Genomic DNA, 17,369 nt, shown 5'->3' with positions numbered 1-17,369 from the left:
GGGCCGACGCAAGATAGCTATCGGGGATAGCGGATAGGTCTCGGAAACGTGGTTGGGTAGATCCCGAGACATTGCCCCTGTTTCCCCAAGTTCACCAGATCCGGAACGCGGGGTACGCCTTACCCGCCCACCACCCTCAAGAATACTAACCAAAGATATTACATTAACTTTCGGGACGGGGTAGCCGGGATCTGGAAACACATTTCCCTGGCTATATTTAATATCTAGCGATTTGGCCATTTTCGGTCCACAAATCTCAATCCGATTTTTCGCAAACTCACACTTCTTGATTCTTGATCCGCTTCTTATCCCCACCCGTTACTATGGAAGTAAAAGACGTGGATCAGGCTGTTCACTATGATCATGCCGAACGAACTTCCGTCGACCCGGCTGTCGAGGCAGCTGTGCGGAGGAAACTCAATTGGCGCCTTATGCCGATATTGACCTTGATCTATCTCTTTGCCTTCACTGACAGGTATTGCACGTCACTTATCTACCCTCCTCTTTCATACCGGTATTGGGACTGATCGAAGTATCCAGGTCCAACGCCGGCAACGCTCGAGTACTTGGTAGACCGACCCGCACTCCCTCGCCCCTCGGCGTCTCGCCTGCTTACATTAGCTCCAGGTATGGGTGAGGAACTGGAACTCACTGGCGCTCGGTTCAATATCGCCTTGAGCGCCTTCTATATTCCTTACATTGTCTTTGAAGTGTATGTACTGTCACCATGTCTACAGAATGCCGTCCTGATCTCTCGTAAGGCCAGTTAACATTCACGGTAGGGAATCTATCTACGTAGATCGACCGACACCCAAGGTATATAGGTGTAGATGCTAAGTTATAAAACGGAATATAGATAGATAGAGGTAAGCTATATATAGATATAGATAGATGCTTCTATCTACCACTCCAAGTACGATATATATTAGCCACTAACTACCCGGCCACTTCGCTACTCATCTCTATTAGCAGCCTGTTATATCCATCTAGAAGTCCTACTTTTAGCTATGACCTAACTGTCTGGGTAACTGCAATTCTGCTTTTATACTATTTTATAACCTTATAATACTTATAATAAGAATTAAAGTATTATAATTAATATTTTAAAAAGTTTAATAATAAAAGCTTTATACCTAAAGCCTAAGATCTTCTTCTGGAACTCGGATAAGAATGCGAATATCTTCTGCAGGCAAACACCATATTAGAAAGCCCATCCAGAGAGAGACTCACATGCACCGCTCGTTATTAAGACTCATGGCAATACTTGGAACTTGATTAGGAAGGTGAATTGCTACACGAGGCGACTACCCAAGGAGTGGTAAGGGTGGCCCGATACTATCACCATGAGACTGTCCGTGTATGCAGCAAATCGATGACATCAAGGCAATATTCGGAAAAAACTAAATATCACGAAAGCGGAAACTACTAGCCGGAATACTCAAGTGCATATCCAGACAGGAACCCCTCCAAAGCGCGTCCGCCACGCGCGTTTGACTTGCGACTCCCCATACTCTCGTCATACATTTTACTTTGCTGAATGAGGGCATCTGCCAAAGATCGGCAGCTCTGTATAGTCGCCGTTCTCTAGGGTGGTCCAACCGGTGGCCGTCCAACCGCCGCCATGTACGTGAGATATTTCTGGTAAGTCTGCGACGGATATCGCGGCGGTCGGACATCAGCAATTTCCTCAATGATATTCTCTCCAATGTTATTATCGGCGTTCATATAGTGATAGACCTCATTCCACACATGAGAGACATTCCCATTACCGATACCCGGATCGGGTATCGATCTGTCCACTGGTTGAAACAGGATAGCGTATGCGGTTTTGTTAAGATTCTTCCACCAGGCTAGCGGAGCGGAGAAGAGCCCCCCTCCAGGAAGGTAGCTGAGGATATTGGAGTATACGTCGCCAGTGCCCTTGCTGTTCGTCGTGATGAGCTGCTGGATGCTGTTTATTTCTGCCGCGATGCTGGAAGGGTTGCCTGCCGTGTCCTGACTGACAATAGCTCCCCCTCCTTCTACTTGTATGCCTTCAAGCATCCACAACAGGACCAGATCTGCGAGCTTCTCGTTGGGGTAGACCGTGTTACTGGATATGTTGAGTATAGGGAACAAGGCACTTTCCAGCATCGTGCCTCCTTCTCGGAGGAACTGGAATTCCTGTCTAGCAAGGTCGTAATGACAGCCCGGGAACCATGTTTGGTGTATCTGGAGGTCAGCAAGATCTGGATTGTCGGCATGGCTCGGGTTCCTCGACGCTAGGCATGGTTGAAATGTCCAAAAACGGTCATGCATTGCCAAGGCATGGTAGACCTTCTTCACAGCGGTCGATACCAAGTTGTCATGGAACTCAGGCCACTCGAATCCAGACCCGGTGTGATAGTTTAGCCTCGGCACGCCGCGACCTCCAACAGTGTCGAATATGCCCATGAATGTGATTGGCGACCGCACCGCAAAGCTGACATTTGTTCTGAACTGGTCCATCTCGGGTGACGAAGGGTGATGCACGGCATGCGGGCTCCGATAGATGTCATAGACCTGCTTGATCAACACCGCGTTTCCCCTATTTCGGATGATTCCGCAGTTATTGATCATGCCGCCGACCGACCTGACGATGTAGGCACCCCTACTAATCCCGAACATCCACACCGCCGTGCGCACATCCTCATTCCAAGTGAAGTTCTGTACGATGAAGTCGTAAACCTCGGTACACTCCTTTTCCGCCTGGGTCGCAAAAGCGCCGTTCCAGAGATAGTTCATGAAATCACCACTCAAACCGACCCCGTCGAAATATCTAGCACGAACGTCGTGAGTTGGTGAGTTATAGACAGTAGGATTCGCGGCCAAATTGATTCCAACCATTTTCGCAAGGAAATTGATGTTGCTCTTGGTGTTCGTTTCTCGACCGCACCAGGTACCGTCGCACAGGACGATAACTCTTCTTATCGTTGCCATTCCGATCCAGGTCTTGTAAAGGTAAAATGTAGCAGAAAGAAAATGCCGGTGTAAGAAACACGAAGCTAGACTAAACAGATAAGGGAGAAAGTCCGCGCTTCTTATACTAAGGATCATATCAAAAATTCTGTCAGTCAAGACGTATCGACGAGCATCAGTATCAGCCTGACTAAAAGATACTTACTTTGGGCTAGGCTCCAGAGCAGCTCCCGCTAGAAGCACCGATTAAGCAGTACCTATCGAGAGCTCGCAGTGGATGTGCTCTCTACTGTAGCTGCGAGCATCGAAAGCAAATTAGCGGTGCTGTACAGCACTGTTTGTGCCCTTGTGATCAACAGGGATGACCTGATGTGGCGTTTTCTTGGCGTAGGACAAAGTTTTTGATATGGCTGTCTCTTGTTTTTGCTGGACGAGCTGAAGGGCTACGAAACGGTCCTCCGTAGTTGCATTTGAAATTGGATGGATGGATGGAGTTTACGCCCGGGCCTTTTGGGGCATGACAATTGCCTGCGCACGGATCCATGCCCTCTGGCGCTTACATGGTACATCGGCAAGGCAGCTGGCGGCCTGAAATCTTAATTAGTATTGAACCTTGATTAGTCTTTGCCCTTGTAAACAAGGAATAAGATGGATGGATTGTGAACTGGAATCAAGGTTATTGAAACTCATGGGACTGATCAGATCGATTTCATGACGACCAAATAACGTGTCTCGAGGTGGTAATACCGAAGCCAAACCATGGAGCGCTGGAGAAGGTATTAGAGGCTGTCAGATTAATTCATAATGACGTGTCTTTCATTTAGACCCAAGTCATCAAATAGAAAAGGTGATTGGTGGCATTATCGCAAGTTGTTCTGAAGCATGTGAGTCTACGCCACGGCTGGGAGAGCTGAACATAACTAATGGTAGGGTAGTGAAGCTTCAAGATATCAAACCGAATCAGCTGATCGAAGGAGTCCAGGTGAAGGTGACGTTGCCATGAAAATAGACACATTGCTTTCTGAGCTGAAGGAACCGGGAATCAACATCTACGGCCGACCCGGCTTCGTTGGCAATTATCACATAAGTTAGGAGAATGCCGCCTGAGCGCTTGAAATGTAGCCATTACTTCCCGTCCATTATGCACTATGTCTCGTGGGAGTACCTCACACTTTAGACATCAATCAATCAACACACTGCTGCTACTCATTATCATTTATCTATCCCTTGATCCTTTTAGCACGCTCAGTGCGACACATGGCTTACGCCAGCTGGTGGTGGCACAGTAAACGTGAGGTGGGCTGACATGCCTTGTCTTGGTTCTAAATCACCCATCACAATAAGTCTTCTTAATTTTTAGTCTGGTCGTCACGTCAACATCTGTAATGACAGCCTTGGAGGCTGCAGGTTCAATTGGATTGCCTTTGAACACCGAGCTCGAACTGCTGTTCAGACTTTCAGGGTTCTAGCCGCAGATTGCGGCTAGTCAATTGGTGGGGTGTACTGCGCTACAAGTAGATGTGCTGACATGTGATGGCCTAGGGCTGGGAAGTGCCACTTTGCCGTATGTTCCGGTACTTGAACACGCATGCAACCGTGAGGCTATTGTCTTACCGTCAGACCAAGATATACAACTCCTCGGTTGCATCAGTGTACATACGTTCGCAAAGAATGCCTGTTACGTCTCATACTAGTCATAGGCTCTGCTTCATTGAACATCACCCGCATCTCAACAAATCTACCCTGACCCGTAGACGGCATCGTCCAGCAGACATACATTCCCGCTAGGGTGGAGAACCAGCCAGAGAAATGATGGGAGTTAATCTAGCAGTTCGATTAGCTTGTGGTATGTTGCCCCCCGTGCCATCAATGACACACAACGCAGGCGTGGGTGCATCGGTGATCTTGGCTTCAAAGTAGAACTCTGTTATGATTGCTGATTATTCCCGGTGACAATGGTGTCGCAATGGATGTGTAGTCTTCTGATTTCTAACCTAGCAAGAGGGAGTCTCTTATGGGCTCAGCTCATACCGCGGGGGGAGACAAGCTAGTGGTCGACTAACCTGGCAAGCTTATACTCCCTCGACACGATCACGCGAACAGACTGTCTGTGGGATAGACTAGCTCGCTGTGTCGAGTTGAGATTGAGGTTTGGCCTGTGTCCCTCGTGACGAGGGATAACTTGTGTTTAGTGGGTAAGGTCTTGGCGCCTGGGTTGGGGTAACTTGACGCAGAGGACTTTGACTCTGGTTCACGTAAATCAGTGGTATGGCTGACTGTGCGTGAAGTCATTCGTTCTCAGTGCTGTTATTTATTGACTTAACTTTGACATATATTTACAATCCCTATTCAACCAACTGGTCTCGGGCCTATTGATACAGTGAATTCTAATATTTACTTCACGAAATTCATGTCGCTGGTAGAGGACCTTCAGCCTGACTGACTAACCATGCCCTTTTCCTACCAGTGACGGTGTCGGAGTGATCGTCGACGTCTACGACCTCCGCAGCCAGACGTCTTGGTCGCAGCGGAAGGAGTTGTGACAGACGAAGCAGTTCCGCCAACGGTGCCAGATGAAGCAGTGCCGTTTGTGGGAACGGTAGGTGTGACGACTGTTCCACCTCGGTTGATGATCTTGTCCGCAGCGTGCTCAGCGACCACCATGACCATGGCTTGGGTGTTACCCGTTGGCAGGTCAGGGTGAATACTGGCGTCGACGACGAAGAGATTGTCGGTGCCCCAGACCTTAGTGTCGACATCCACAACACTGGAGCCGTCGTTCTCGGTGCCCATCTTGGCAGTTCCAACAAAGTGAGAGCCAGTAGTGTAGTCGGAGATAATAGACTCGGCAGTCGTGTTTGAGGCGATGGTCAGGGTGCTGTTGGGCTTCTGGGCGTAAGAAATGAGCTGGTTAAGGAAGGTAATGATGGCTTCCTTGTCACCCGCGGTCTTCAGATACGGCTCAGAGATAAGCTTGGTAGCTCCAGCACTGGTCATGCCCAAGGATCCAGTCGAAGTGGCACCGTGAGTAAGGTAAATCTTCATCTTGATGGTGTCGTTGGAAGGGGAGTTGCAAGTTCCCTGGACATAACGCTCAATTCCGTCGGCCTCGCTCTTGACGGAAGACCAGAAGATGAGTCGCTGACCAGACTGTGCCATCAGACCTGATCCCTGAGCGTAGAGGTCAATGTTGGTCTGGCTAGGGTCGGTGAACTCAGTGCTGGGCAGAGCCGCGAGTGACTGCTTGGTCTTGAACGTGGCAGTGAAGATGGGGTGGTCCATGAGGTGCTTTCCGACAGGGAGGTTAATCCAGTCATTCTTGGCGGGCAGGGTGATGCGGGTGCTGCCGTTGGAGACGGTAGCGATCTGATCCGAGGGGCCGATTCCACTGTTGATGAGGACTCGAGGCGTAGAAAGGGCGCCCGAGGCGAGGATCACGGCACCGTTGGCCTTGAGGTTGATGATCTGGCGGGTGGTAGGTCCAGTCTCGACTTCGACGCCGGTGACAGTGCTGCCCTCTCGGATAACGCGGAGAACCTTGGTGTTGAGCTGAAGCTTGAAGTTGGGAAGAGCTTGAGCGAGGGGTAGGTAGTCACGAACAGGGCCAGCACGCAGACCATTGTTGACCTAGTGATGTTAAGTGTTTGCTCTTACGGATACAATGGCATTGATTACTTACCATGATAGGCGGATGAGTAAAGACGGATCGCTTCTTGTCCGACTGCTCAATGCCATCAACCTCAACAAAGTTGTTCCCAGAGAGCCACTTGCTCAGCACATTCCAAGCTCCTTGGTCCACCAACTTGCCGTCCTTGGTTGGGGAGGTAGTACCGGGTGTGCGCTCGTACAGCTTCTCAGCTGAAGCCTGGACGTCTTCCCACTTCCAACCCGTGGGCCACTTGTCATCGAAGTCGACGGGCTGAGGCCTCACAAACATCATAGCGTTGATAGAAGTCGAGCCTCCAAGGATGCAGCCAGCCATGCTTGCAGTGTCGGTGCAGTAGGCGCTGGTATCAGCGGCAGTGGTGAGGTAGTAGCCCATTCCTGGAACGTCGTACTGGGTCACGGTGTCATTCCAGTCCATGACAGCACGGCCACCGGAGGAGTAGAGAGAGGCCTTGCCACGCTCGAGGAGAAGGACGGACTTCTTGCTCTCCGCCAACCTCTCGACAACGATCAAGCCAGCAGCACCGGCACCTGCCACGATATAGTCGTAAGTTGCGTTAGAGACGATGGTGGTAACGTTGCCAGCGGAGCCACCACCGGTGCTAGGGCCAGTGTTGGATGTACCATCAGAAGCAAGCTCTGTCCAGGAGCTGAACTTTGATGACTTGGCGGCGGCGAGGTCCAGAGAGAAACCACCAAAGCCAGCGCCGTGGTAGTTGAGCGCACCGTCAGCGGACTCGGGGCTGGAGAGGGCAGTGTCGCTCACAGCAAATCCCAAAATACCAGGGGAGTCGCTTGCCTTGAAAGATGATCCGTCGTCCTTGATGCAACCTTTGCACAAAAAGGTGAAGGTGAAGGAAGATGCTCCCACAGTGGTCCCCTTCTCGATGGGCGAGAGAACAACAGAGCTATCGTCGAGGACATCGGGGTTGGAGTATCCACTGGCCTTTCGCAATGACGAGACGACAGCGTCACCGTTGGGCCAAGCTACGATGAGAATCTTCTTGGCCATGGAAGAACCCAGAGACATGGAAGCATAACCTTGGGTGATGGGGGCAGAGAACATGCCGATGAAGTCGGTGGTGGGGTTCTCGGGGAGGGCAATACCAAAGGTGGCGTTGCTCTTCGGGTCGGTCCATGACTGGAACGTGATGCCAGAGTTGGCGTCGGTATAGGCGGTTGACTGGGCCTGGGCGAATCCAGCCAGCAGCAGAGCCGCTGACGAAAAGAGGGACTTGAACTGCATCGTGTCTGACGGCGAGAGAGTGTCTGGTTAGGCTTGAAGGAAAAAAGAGTGACGAATAAGGAACGTATGTGCCGGTGAATGAATCTCTACCAGCCAGAAAAGAACGTGGAAATGCAAGCAACCAGTGCTAAAAAAGAATGAAGGGCAAGCCAGGCCAGAATGAAGTGAGCAAGCAAACTACCTAATGCAATAGAAGAGCAGCATGCCCTGTATTATATATATTCTAGAAGCAATTCCCTATTCTTGGCCAACGGCACTTCAATCCCGAATTGTCGGGACCTCACCCTGAACACGAAACAAGGACCCAATGGCGTTGACTCGAAATCGACCATATCCCGACTCCTTGTTTCAGCGACGGTGGGAACATTATATCCACAAACTCTTCGGAGAAACTCAGCACGAGATTCTCCGTGCCCAATGCCCCATGTTAATATCCTCGCGACAAGGAGGAATGGCGTAAGCCTTTATCGCGGAGCCATTATTGGTGCCGAGATTGGTGGACCTCGTTACAGGCACAAGAAGGCCAAACCAGCTTGGGCCTCATGGCATGATGGAGGAATTGTATATCTGAAACCAGTTTATCTGCGCATCTCGAGTGGAGAGGATAAAACTTTTCCCTGGGCTCGTGCACGGTATTTCCAGCAATCAGGGTTCTATGTTTGGATTCGTGTAGCATAAAGGGCCGTTTACATGGCCGACCCTGGGTTAATTTATCTCGTTTCAGGGATCCTACGTACGCGTCGTCTGGCAGTCACGTGTGTGCCCGAACTTGGGGAGGATTGATAAATGTCGCAAGGCAAATATCTCGATATCTATTTTAATATTCAAACCCTTTTAATTCGAGAACATGGTCTCATTTTGCATCCGAGTCCTCGGCCAGCTTAACTGGGTACTGTATCTACACCCCGTCAATGAACACCCACGTACTATGAAAAATAATTGCACGACAAACTGTGATAATCAGATCAGATTAAATACATCATCTTCGCCGTCTTTCAATCCCTCCAGTATGTCCCGATATAGTCTCTGAGCAACATTGTGAGCAACAGCGGAGCTCCCACTGAGTGGCGTCCAACCATCCAGACGAGATCCCAAACTCTCGGGCGGGATCTTGCGACACTGGATCTGAGCTGCGCCGACCCGGCAATAATCGCCCGTTTCACCTGTCGCAGAAACCAAGATGGCGGCTATGGCCGCTTGGCTCGCGTACACGGGCACAAACCACAAGTTTCCATCCCTGATAAGACGCTCGATGTCAGACTTGGGTCTGTCCGGGTCTAAGCGCGTGGATTCTGGAGTTAGTGCTTGTTCAAACTCGTGCCTGTACACTGTAAACTTGCTGGGCACATTTTCCGACTCCTCATAGATGACGCCTTTCACTTGTAGCCGTAACCCTTTCAATCGAATGGCTCCACGGGCGACCAATGCTGAGCTTCCTATGCTATCAGAAGCTGGTATGTCCAGAACACTGGCAAACATAGTAAGTTTGTCTGCCCAATGAATCTCTAGATAGAAGGATATCTCCCCATCCAGGGAGAGCCATGACCAGCTGGGGGCGCGGGTTGTTGTCTCGCTAACTGCGGTCAGACCTTCTCTATCATCAACAAGAAACCAAACCAGGTCGACCAAGAAGGTACTCTGCCATGCACCGGCAATGTACTGGTCTTTTCGGCAAGCTTCTATCATCTTGGCAACACCCGCAAAAGCCACCAACTTGTCCGAGGGAAACGTGAGAGAACAAGCCGAGTATTTTGAGACCAGGACGTGCCAAACTCGACAGAAATCGGCCCGTTTAGTGCTCTCTTTTGGGAGAGTAACGGCGAGGTGCACTTCCTTCTTCGAAAGCGCTCCCAAGTTGCTGGGCAAGCCATGAGGAAACATCTCTAGCGCATCCAGTTCATTGCACTCCCAACCCAGCTGCCGTTTACCAAAGTGTAAAACTCTCGGGGCAAGGAATAGTTCTTGGAAGACCCAACCTCTACCCATCAACGGTGCCTCAAGGGCCTCATCCACCCAAACATCTCCATCTACCACATATTCTTTCTCCAGCGGCCCATCACATTCCACTTGAAGCTTAAATGGATATGTGTTGTCCAACGATTTGGGAGAAAAGAGTGGCGGATCGCTACCTTCCGTAGCATAGGAGGCTGACAAGTTCAGATATGAGTGGGCATACACATTTCCCATCTGCAAGGCCTCAACCTGCCAGTCTCCACACTCTTTGTCTTGCTTGATGCACAGCGAATCGATCCACAGGTATCGAACATTGAGTTTGCGGGTTATGTCGACTGCATCTTGGAAAACTCGTGGCAGTGTTGAAATGTTGATAGATGTCTTGAAGTCGCTTTCCGATTGAGAAGTGAGCTGCTCGTACACATGTTTCCCCCATCTGTGGCTCAGTGTCATGTACGGCCCGGTAGGTGGGGTCTCTTTAGCGATAATGAGTTTCATGGTAGCTCCCGGCATACTCAGATCTAACAACCTGGTTGGGTACCAGGTTTCATGGGATAAGACGCAATTTTTATGGTCTTTCTCGCATCCCTTGATCCACTCACGGACGCTTTCGATATTCGTACCGGGCGGGCTCTTCTGGTTGACGTGCATAACCGGGCCCCGAAAATCTGCGCGTTGCTTAGCTATCGTTCTCATCATCGATATCTGTTACGGTAGTGGCTTTACCTGTATCTCTGAGAAAGTTTAGCTGGATTTCACATCCAATTACTTCGTTGTCGATGCAGCGCCATAGGAATATGTCAGTGATGCGAAGTTCGCAACAGCAGATACTGTCAGCGGGGGGATGCTCTTCCATGTCAGCGGAAGTAGGAGCAGAGAATCTATCTCCAGTCAGAGTGCATGTGCTGGCCCGGAATATATTAGTCAAAGGGCCTTGAAGCCACGCTTGCCAAGCTCTGTCATCGTAGTCCTTCAGCCAGTCGGCGAACTTGGCGCAGATCCAGCAACTCTGCACAATAGCTGCATCGCATGATGGATAAGTCGCTTCAGTGCTCCGCTGGGGCTCACGCCCGTCAAGTTTGGGGTATAACGCCACGACCACGTTGCTGCAGATGGTGCAAATCGCCATTGTGAACGAACCAGGCAGTGGAGGAATGAAAAAGTTAATGCAAGCCACAGCCTGAATCAGGAAGGATTTTATCGCTTTCCGGGTTGATATTAACTCCGCTTTACCAATCATGCATGATGCCACTTTGGGAGACATGCATGAGGTTGCTTTTGTTCGTACCATCTGTATTTTTCTAATGCTCGGCTACTTTTTGATCACTATAACTTTAAATAACCATGAGCCATAGTATCATAATATGATTCCACTACATAGCTAAACTAAACGATGTCCTATAACAGGTGTCATACGTACTCCGTAGAGATACTAAAATTACCTACATACTAGCTATTTCTTAGTTACCAAATCGGATAATATCTTAATATTTAGGCATAAATCAATTTAACATCTTTATCTATATTGCGGTATAGCTTTATCTCAATCAATTATTTTAGGCCATTCATCCTTCCCACAGGTAACCATACATCCCTCTAATCTCCTTGTGTTAATCTTTGCCCAACAAACAATGACTGTCAATCACGTGAGATCTGTGCCTTAACCGAGATTTGATCCCACCCTGCATGTGGAGAATACTTGGCTCCTCCTTGAGCGCCAATCTAGGGAGCAGAAGGGACCCAAAGTGCGGATGCTACTATCCCAATGTCGGGCCATTCAGCTACTACCTGGCTCGACACGGTGCTATCGGATCGGGACAACCATCCGGGTTCTGTGGCGGCAGATTCGAGCCCACACTCCAAGCGCCGTCGACTTCAACCATCGACACCCGAATCACCCACGGCCAGGACTGACGATGGCACTCCCTCCGGAATAGAAAGACCCACTCACCACCTCCCCGACACTCATGAAGAGCCCCAGACTGGATCTCACAGCAACGACCGCGAGCAGACAGCACCAGTAGAGTCAAGCTCTCCTTCCCCTCCCCTACCGAGAGAGGATGACGAATCGGACTTATCAGACGACTCCTGGCTAGGCAGCGCGGATGATCAGTGGTTTAGGGTAAAGAAGCGCGAATTCGACAAGCTCGATCCAATACCACCATCCCTAAAAAGCCTGCTCAAGGGAATCCGACAATTCAGCAACGGGATAGGCATTTTACCGACTTCGGCTCGACGCCGCTTCAACAAGCTCAAGGACGAAGGGATGGAGTGGGCCAGACAAGGGTCCAAGAGTAACAAATACTACTCTAAAGAACGACAGGCTCTTGGGGAGATTGTCGCCCCAGATGAAGTACGGAAGATCGTTTCCAAAAATATCCAATATACCCACATCGAGGATTCTCACGGCTGGAGGGCCAACATGGACATGGGAGTCAACAGCCGAGTCCTTGCCTTAGCCTTTGAACGACTAGATGGCTACCTCACTATGTTGAATTCTCTTCAGATGTGAGAACCTCCCATGCCTCAATGACCTTGTTACACATCTAACTCTTCTATGTCGCATAGTTCCATGGCATCTATTTCTGATAAGTTCAATCCAGGTTTTGGCGGCAAAGGAATGGCCGACTTCTGCATCTACCTACACCTCGACAGCAAAATCTACGCGAAGGAAAGGAATGAGATTGATCGACTTTATGAAAGCCCTGCGGGTACTAGAATTAACCACACGAACTTTGAACCCCTTACACATTTCCCACTAGCTCTAAGCATCAACACTGGGGGTAATATATTGGACCTCGGCGCGTGGGAGTCTGCACGGTGGGCGTGCTTACGAAATTTGATCAAGGATTGCACCGTCGATGCTTGGGAAGGAGAACCAAAGCCCTGCCTGCCTGAATTTCTCCCGGCAATCCTTGTTGAAGACGACGACTGGAACCTTGTGGTGACCACGCACGAGAGGAAAAATACGACTATCTGGCACCAGATTAAGATGGGATCCACGTCAAGCATGCAGGGGGTTTACCAAATAATTGCCTGCCTGCATCTTCTGAGAGAGTGGGCAGAGGATGTCTTTTGGCCATGGCTCAGTGATCTTCTTCAACAATCACGCCCAAGCTATCGTGCTCTAAGATTCAGGCGTTCTGGGCCGATGTCCGTAGAGCGATATTATGGAAGGGGGCGGCGAGGGTCATCTACAACAGATATTGATTTGTAGGTTGCAATGTTTTACGGTTTGGAGCTCTAACGGCGTTGTGTATCAACAACGATGTTGTGCCTGATTGTGGGCGATGGCCTCTTTCGGACTTGCCATTGTATACAAAGATAAAAAGTGTAAAAAAACAACAAAACCATCAAGGTAGTCTGGCTCCCCATCTCCTGCCTTCCCGAGAGAAGATGCGAAGCAGTCCATATGATCCATATTGCCTCGGTAGCTTCTAACAGGTATTGTTCACTTTTACTGTTGACATAGTAGTTTATTGCGTTCCACAGAAGATGACGAGTCGGATCTATCAGACGAGACCTGGTCGATGGGTAGTGTAGTGGATAGCCAAGTGGAATACCATAGGCACTCAACTATGTCAGACAGAGCTAACGCAGACCCAATACCATATACGACAATCCTTTTGATTAAAGATATTATTATGACGGGTAATAGGAGAGGAAAAGTGAGGAGCATGGGCAAACTACGTCTTAGCTTTGTCTGAATTGGTTGAGAGGATGCGGTATAGGTAGCAAAGGAGAGTGGACTTAGAAAAGTTTGACGTATTATTACCATCCCTAGAAGCCCCTCTCAAAGCGATCCGACCCTGCGAGCCACCAACCCATGCGGCCCATGGTTCGCCCGCTGCCTTGTCTTGGCATGAGGCTCTGCCCAGAGGTTGGCATGTTCTCGGCCATGACCCATTACTGTAATAATCTCTCGAGTCACTTGCCTAGGTAGAATACGTTATGTCGAGGTATAGATAGCAGGCGCGTTATGGGCATTTGGAAGAAGGCAGACGAAGTTGACATTGAGGTGGGCGCCTGACGCCGCGATCACGGGCCGCCAAGAACAAAAGCGAGGCCCGGGCCGTCATTCAACTGCTAACATCGTCTAATTTTCGATAGATCTCGAAGTTTCGTGTGATATAGCGTCGCTTAAGTTGGGTGGTCAGCCCAGACGGACACACTGAGACATCAGCACTGTCAATGCAGCACAAAATTGGCCCCTTCGCCCAACCGGAGCCTGATTTGGCCAAAGGTGAATGCCTGAGGCTGACGGTGCCCATTGATTGGTCTTGGAAATCCGCCCCGTTGACCTAAATCATCTGGATCTCAAAATTGGCCCCGTGCTTCAGTTGCCAGGAAGCCACAGGCACAAAGACTGGGTTGAAACGTGTCTGGATTATCCAGCCAAGTCTCCTACTGTGGTGCAGAGTTGTTTTCATTAGCCAGCTGAAAGATTTTGAGCGAAGTTAAACACCGCCTTTATGACGTGGCGCAAGAAATTTGCCCCTTCGCTCAGAGCCCGGCTGGAAAATCAAGTCTGTAGCTTACAGCCTGATTCACAGTTAATGGTCTCAGAAATTGGCCCCGCTTAGTCAGAAGTTGTAATTGTCCCCGAAGCCTAAACAATCATAAATACCCCTCAGTCCTTCGGTTCCTCCCTTTCAGCCTTTCCTCTACCTATGTGTTGGTTAGAGCGACCCCGCTTTGGGGGGGCGGGTTTCATTTCACAAGAACAAGGCCCTTTCAAGTACCGTTTTCATGCCCCAAGGCTAGGTAGCTTTAACCCCCTGTACGACACTGTCCCGGTTCCACGGATCTCTCATGCTGGAGTCGCTCTAGCGAAAAATCGAAGAATAGTAAGTGCTGCTTTATCTATTCTCTTGACGCTTATCCCTAATTATCCCCTGTTGTTAGGTCTTCCCTCTTAACTACTCGGAGGGCTACCGCCCATTATTGAAAGTCCAGTAGCTTGCCGAGCAGTGCGGAACAGGCTTCCGCGCTCTCACCATCTCTGGACAAGACTATGGACATCGAATAGATCAGTTTTCGTACCTCAGCGTACTTGAATCTCTGACAGGGTCATCATCCGACACTTTCTGCGCTGACATTGGCTTTTGGAAGTGCGATCTAGAGTGGATGTCAAGACTCAGTCCCCCAGTCTCCACCTCGGACGTTCTCTTGTCTGAGGAGGTGCCCTTGGGAACTTTGGGTTCTGAATCAACTCCTGCGCCTCTAGATAGCCTTGGTCCTTGGTTGGAATCTTCTCAGTCTTCTCGCTCTCTCTCCTCGGCAATCTCTTCCTGTTCTCCACTTCTTCCTACCGACACGCCCAATTCTGTAACCAGTGCCCCGTCTTTCGAGCTCAACTTCCCTTTGGCCCCACCGCAATACCAAGGGTGTGTGATTTGTGGCAAGCAGTTCAGCGCAGACCGCTTCAGATCCCACACAAAGCTTTGCAAGCGCCATCGTTGTTTAGCAACTGGCTGCGGCAAGTGTTATTCCGACGCGGGAAGCCTGAAGCGCCATGAAAAAGAGTGCCGACATATAGAACGCAACCGGCCATCCTCGAGCTACAAGTGTGTTTGCCACAAGACCTTCGCACGATGGGACAAGTTTGTGGCTCATCATCGCCGACGCACCTGCAAGGGTTTACCTGGAAGTTCATATATTTGCCAATGTGGACTTGCTCTGGCCAGCATCGAACTATTTGAAGCGCATCACAAAACAGAATTACGGAAGGCAGGACGCCCTCGAAAGCAACCACGACAGGAGAGCAACCACGAGGGAGAAGACTACGGATGAGACCGACCACACTTCGTCGTCTTGTGTTGGCAATATGAGGAGCATTATTTGTCCCCTTACCACCAAGCGGCTGCGAAGTATGATCAAGGACTAATTTCATGTGTGGGAGTGAAGGATTCATGGGTCATGTTAGAAAGGTAAGATACCTTGGGGTGTTTCTGACCCCTTTAGCTTCTGACCCATCCAAGTGCTCTGGGGAAAGGCACGGTCGACCGATTGGCTGTCTCTCATAACTTCCATGTTTATTTGATTGATCGAAGTCAGTCAGTGGACCGTGCCTTTCTCCAGAGCACTTGGAAGGCAAAGGGGTCGGAGACCCTCCAAGTTATCTTAACAAGGACACTGAGTGCTACTTCTGTGACGATGCCCACGCTGGTTTGGCCCTGGAATGGGCAACGGGGGGTTACGCTGTCGATAAAGGCCGAGGGGTATTTCCTTCGGGGGTAAGAATGCCTTTCCTTTATTGAAATTACGGCCCGCTCATGTGGGTTTGGCGACTGTGCTGTTCAGATAATCTGATTGTGTTGCTCCGTTGGTCAAGGGCTAGGATACAGTCGAATTAGCCGAACAGCACAGTCGTCGAACCCACATGAGCCAACGTGTTGCGCGATCTTCCCACTTGGGAGATCGGGTCTCTTTGTATGATGGTGGTCATATTGATGAAGAAAGAAAAGGGAGACGATAAGGATATAGATAATAAGCCAAAGGAGGAAGCGAAGGAATATATCTTCTCGTAAGAAAAAACCATACAATAACATTACACCATTTAATGTCATAACAGGCGGAAACTTTATCAATCTGATCCACTTGGACTGAGATTTCTCATACACACACAACGCGTTCTAAGCCTTTACCTTTTAATGAATGTAATTACTTTTATTTCAATACGCTGATACCTCGCCTCTGAGCAGAAGACGCAAACCTTGAATGCAGCTGACTCCAGTAGAAAGTGTTCGTAAGGAATGTTCCTGGCTCGCTACCTCGTAAGAACACTATCAATATGCTACCAGCTCCGTTTTCGTGATTCTTTGTACGTGCAGCGACCCGTATCCGGTCTCGTTTGCTTGTTTTACTCCCACTCCAAAGACCGCATATACTCGACCATGATATGCTCCCACTCCTTTCGCAGGCCCGCCAGACTTTCTGATTTATCCAGAGTCCTCCGAATTTCCTCCATCTTCTTGCCCAGATGGTCCCAAGCTGGTCACGTCGGCAGAAGGTACCTTCGATCTTCCACCAAAGCTAGCAAGCGATTCTCTATCTCCTCCCAGTCAGCCGACTTAGTTTCCGCTTTATTGACCAAGTAGTTGAAGAATCTGCGGTGCCCCCCAGAAGCGCAGAAGCCCGACCTGAAAGATGGGGAAAGTACAAAACTGATAACAACTTGGCGAGGTACCAAACAGGGATGTTTTGATTCTGCCTGGGCGCGGGGCTGATTATTGTAGCCAACCGCAAAAAAGTGCGCCCTGGCGAGTGGTTGGAAACAAACGAGGCGGTGCAACTCGCGGGGCCAATTTTCTCGACGGTTCATGTCATCTTGAAGCACGTTGAGGCGTGAGACGGGGCCATTTTTCTCTACCCAGCCTGTTGCGCTGGGAACTTTTCACCGAGATCAGAGGGCCAATTTGTCAATCCCGAATTTCACTGCTCAAGGAAAATTGCCCCCTTTTCGGGGGCCGAGCTAGCCACGACTCATCCCAGTGAAAATCGGCCCCTTCACGGGGCACATTACATGGCCTCATTGCTTAGGGACAGCGTCAAATCAGCTCAAATG

The 17,369-nt window shown here is 49.8% G+C and overlaps 4 protein-coding genes across 4 annotated transcripts; 1 reads left to right on the top strand and 3 right to left on the bottom strand.

The window, feature by feature from the left end:
• Nucleotides 1–1,584: 1,584 nt before the first annotated feature.
• Nucleotides 1,585–2,865, bottom strand: NCS54_00464400 (DUF2235 domain-containing protein; the record flags this gene model as incomplete). The annotated part of the gene is made up of 1 exon (XM_053150174.1): nt 1,585–2,865. The coding sequence occupies one exon, from the start codon at nt 2,863–2,865 to the stop codon at nt 1,585–1,587; it is 1,281 nt and encodes a 426-aa protein (XP_053006149.1).
• Nucleotides 2,866–5,397: 2,532 nt separating this feature from the next.
• On the bottom strand, nt 5,398–7,849 carry NCS54_00464300 (Hypothetical protein; the record flags this gene model as incomplete). The annotated part of the gene is made up of 2 exons (XM_053150173.1): nt 5,398–6,564; nt 6,617–7,849. 2 exons carry the CDS (start codon nt 7,847–7,849, stop codon nt 5,398–5,400), a joined length of 2,400 nt encoding a protein of 799 aa, XP_053006148.1.
• A 960-nt stretch (nt 7,850–8,809) lies between these two features.
• On the bottom strand, nt 8,810–10,300 carry NCS54_00464200 (HET domain-containing protein; the record flags this gene model as incomplete). The annotated part of the gene is made up of 1 exon (XM_053150172.1): nt 8,810–10,300. One exon carries the CDS (start codon nt 10,298–10,300, stop codon nt 8,810–8,812), a length of 1,491 nt encoding a protein of 496 aa, XP_053006147.1.
• A 1,267-nt stretch (nt 10,301–11,567) lies between these two features.
• NCS54_00464100 (Hypothetical protein) lies at nt 11,568–12,314 on the top strand (the record flags this gene model as incomplete). The annotated part of the gene is made up of 1 exon (XM_053150171.1): nt 11,568–12,314. The coding sequence occupies one exon, from the start codon at nt 11,568–11,570 to the stop codon at nt 12,312–12,314; it is 747 nt and encodes a 248-aa protein (XP_053006146.1).
• Nucleotides 12,315–17,369: the final 5,055 nt, after the last annotated feature.

Source organism: Fusarium falciforme, chromosome 3 (assembly GCF_026873545.1).
Source record: "Fusarium falciforme chromosome 3, complete sequence".
In the NCBI taxonomy this organism is placed as follows: Eukaryota; Fungi; Ascomycota; class Sordariomycetes; order Hypocreales; family Nectriaceae; genus Fusarium; species Fusarium falciforme.
This window is presented reverse-complemented; position numbering and strand designations above follow the sequence as displayed.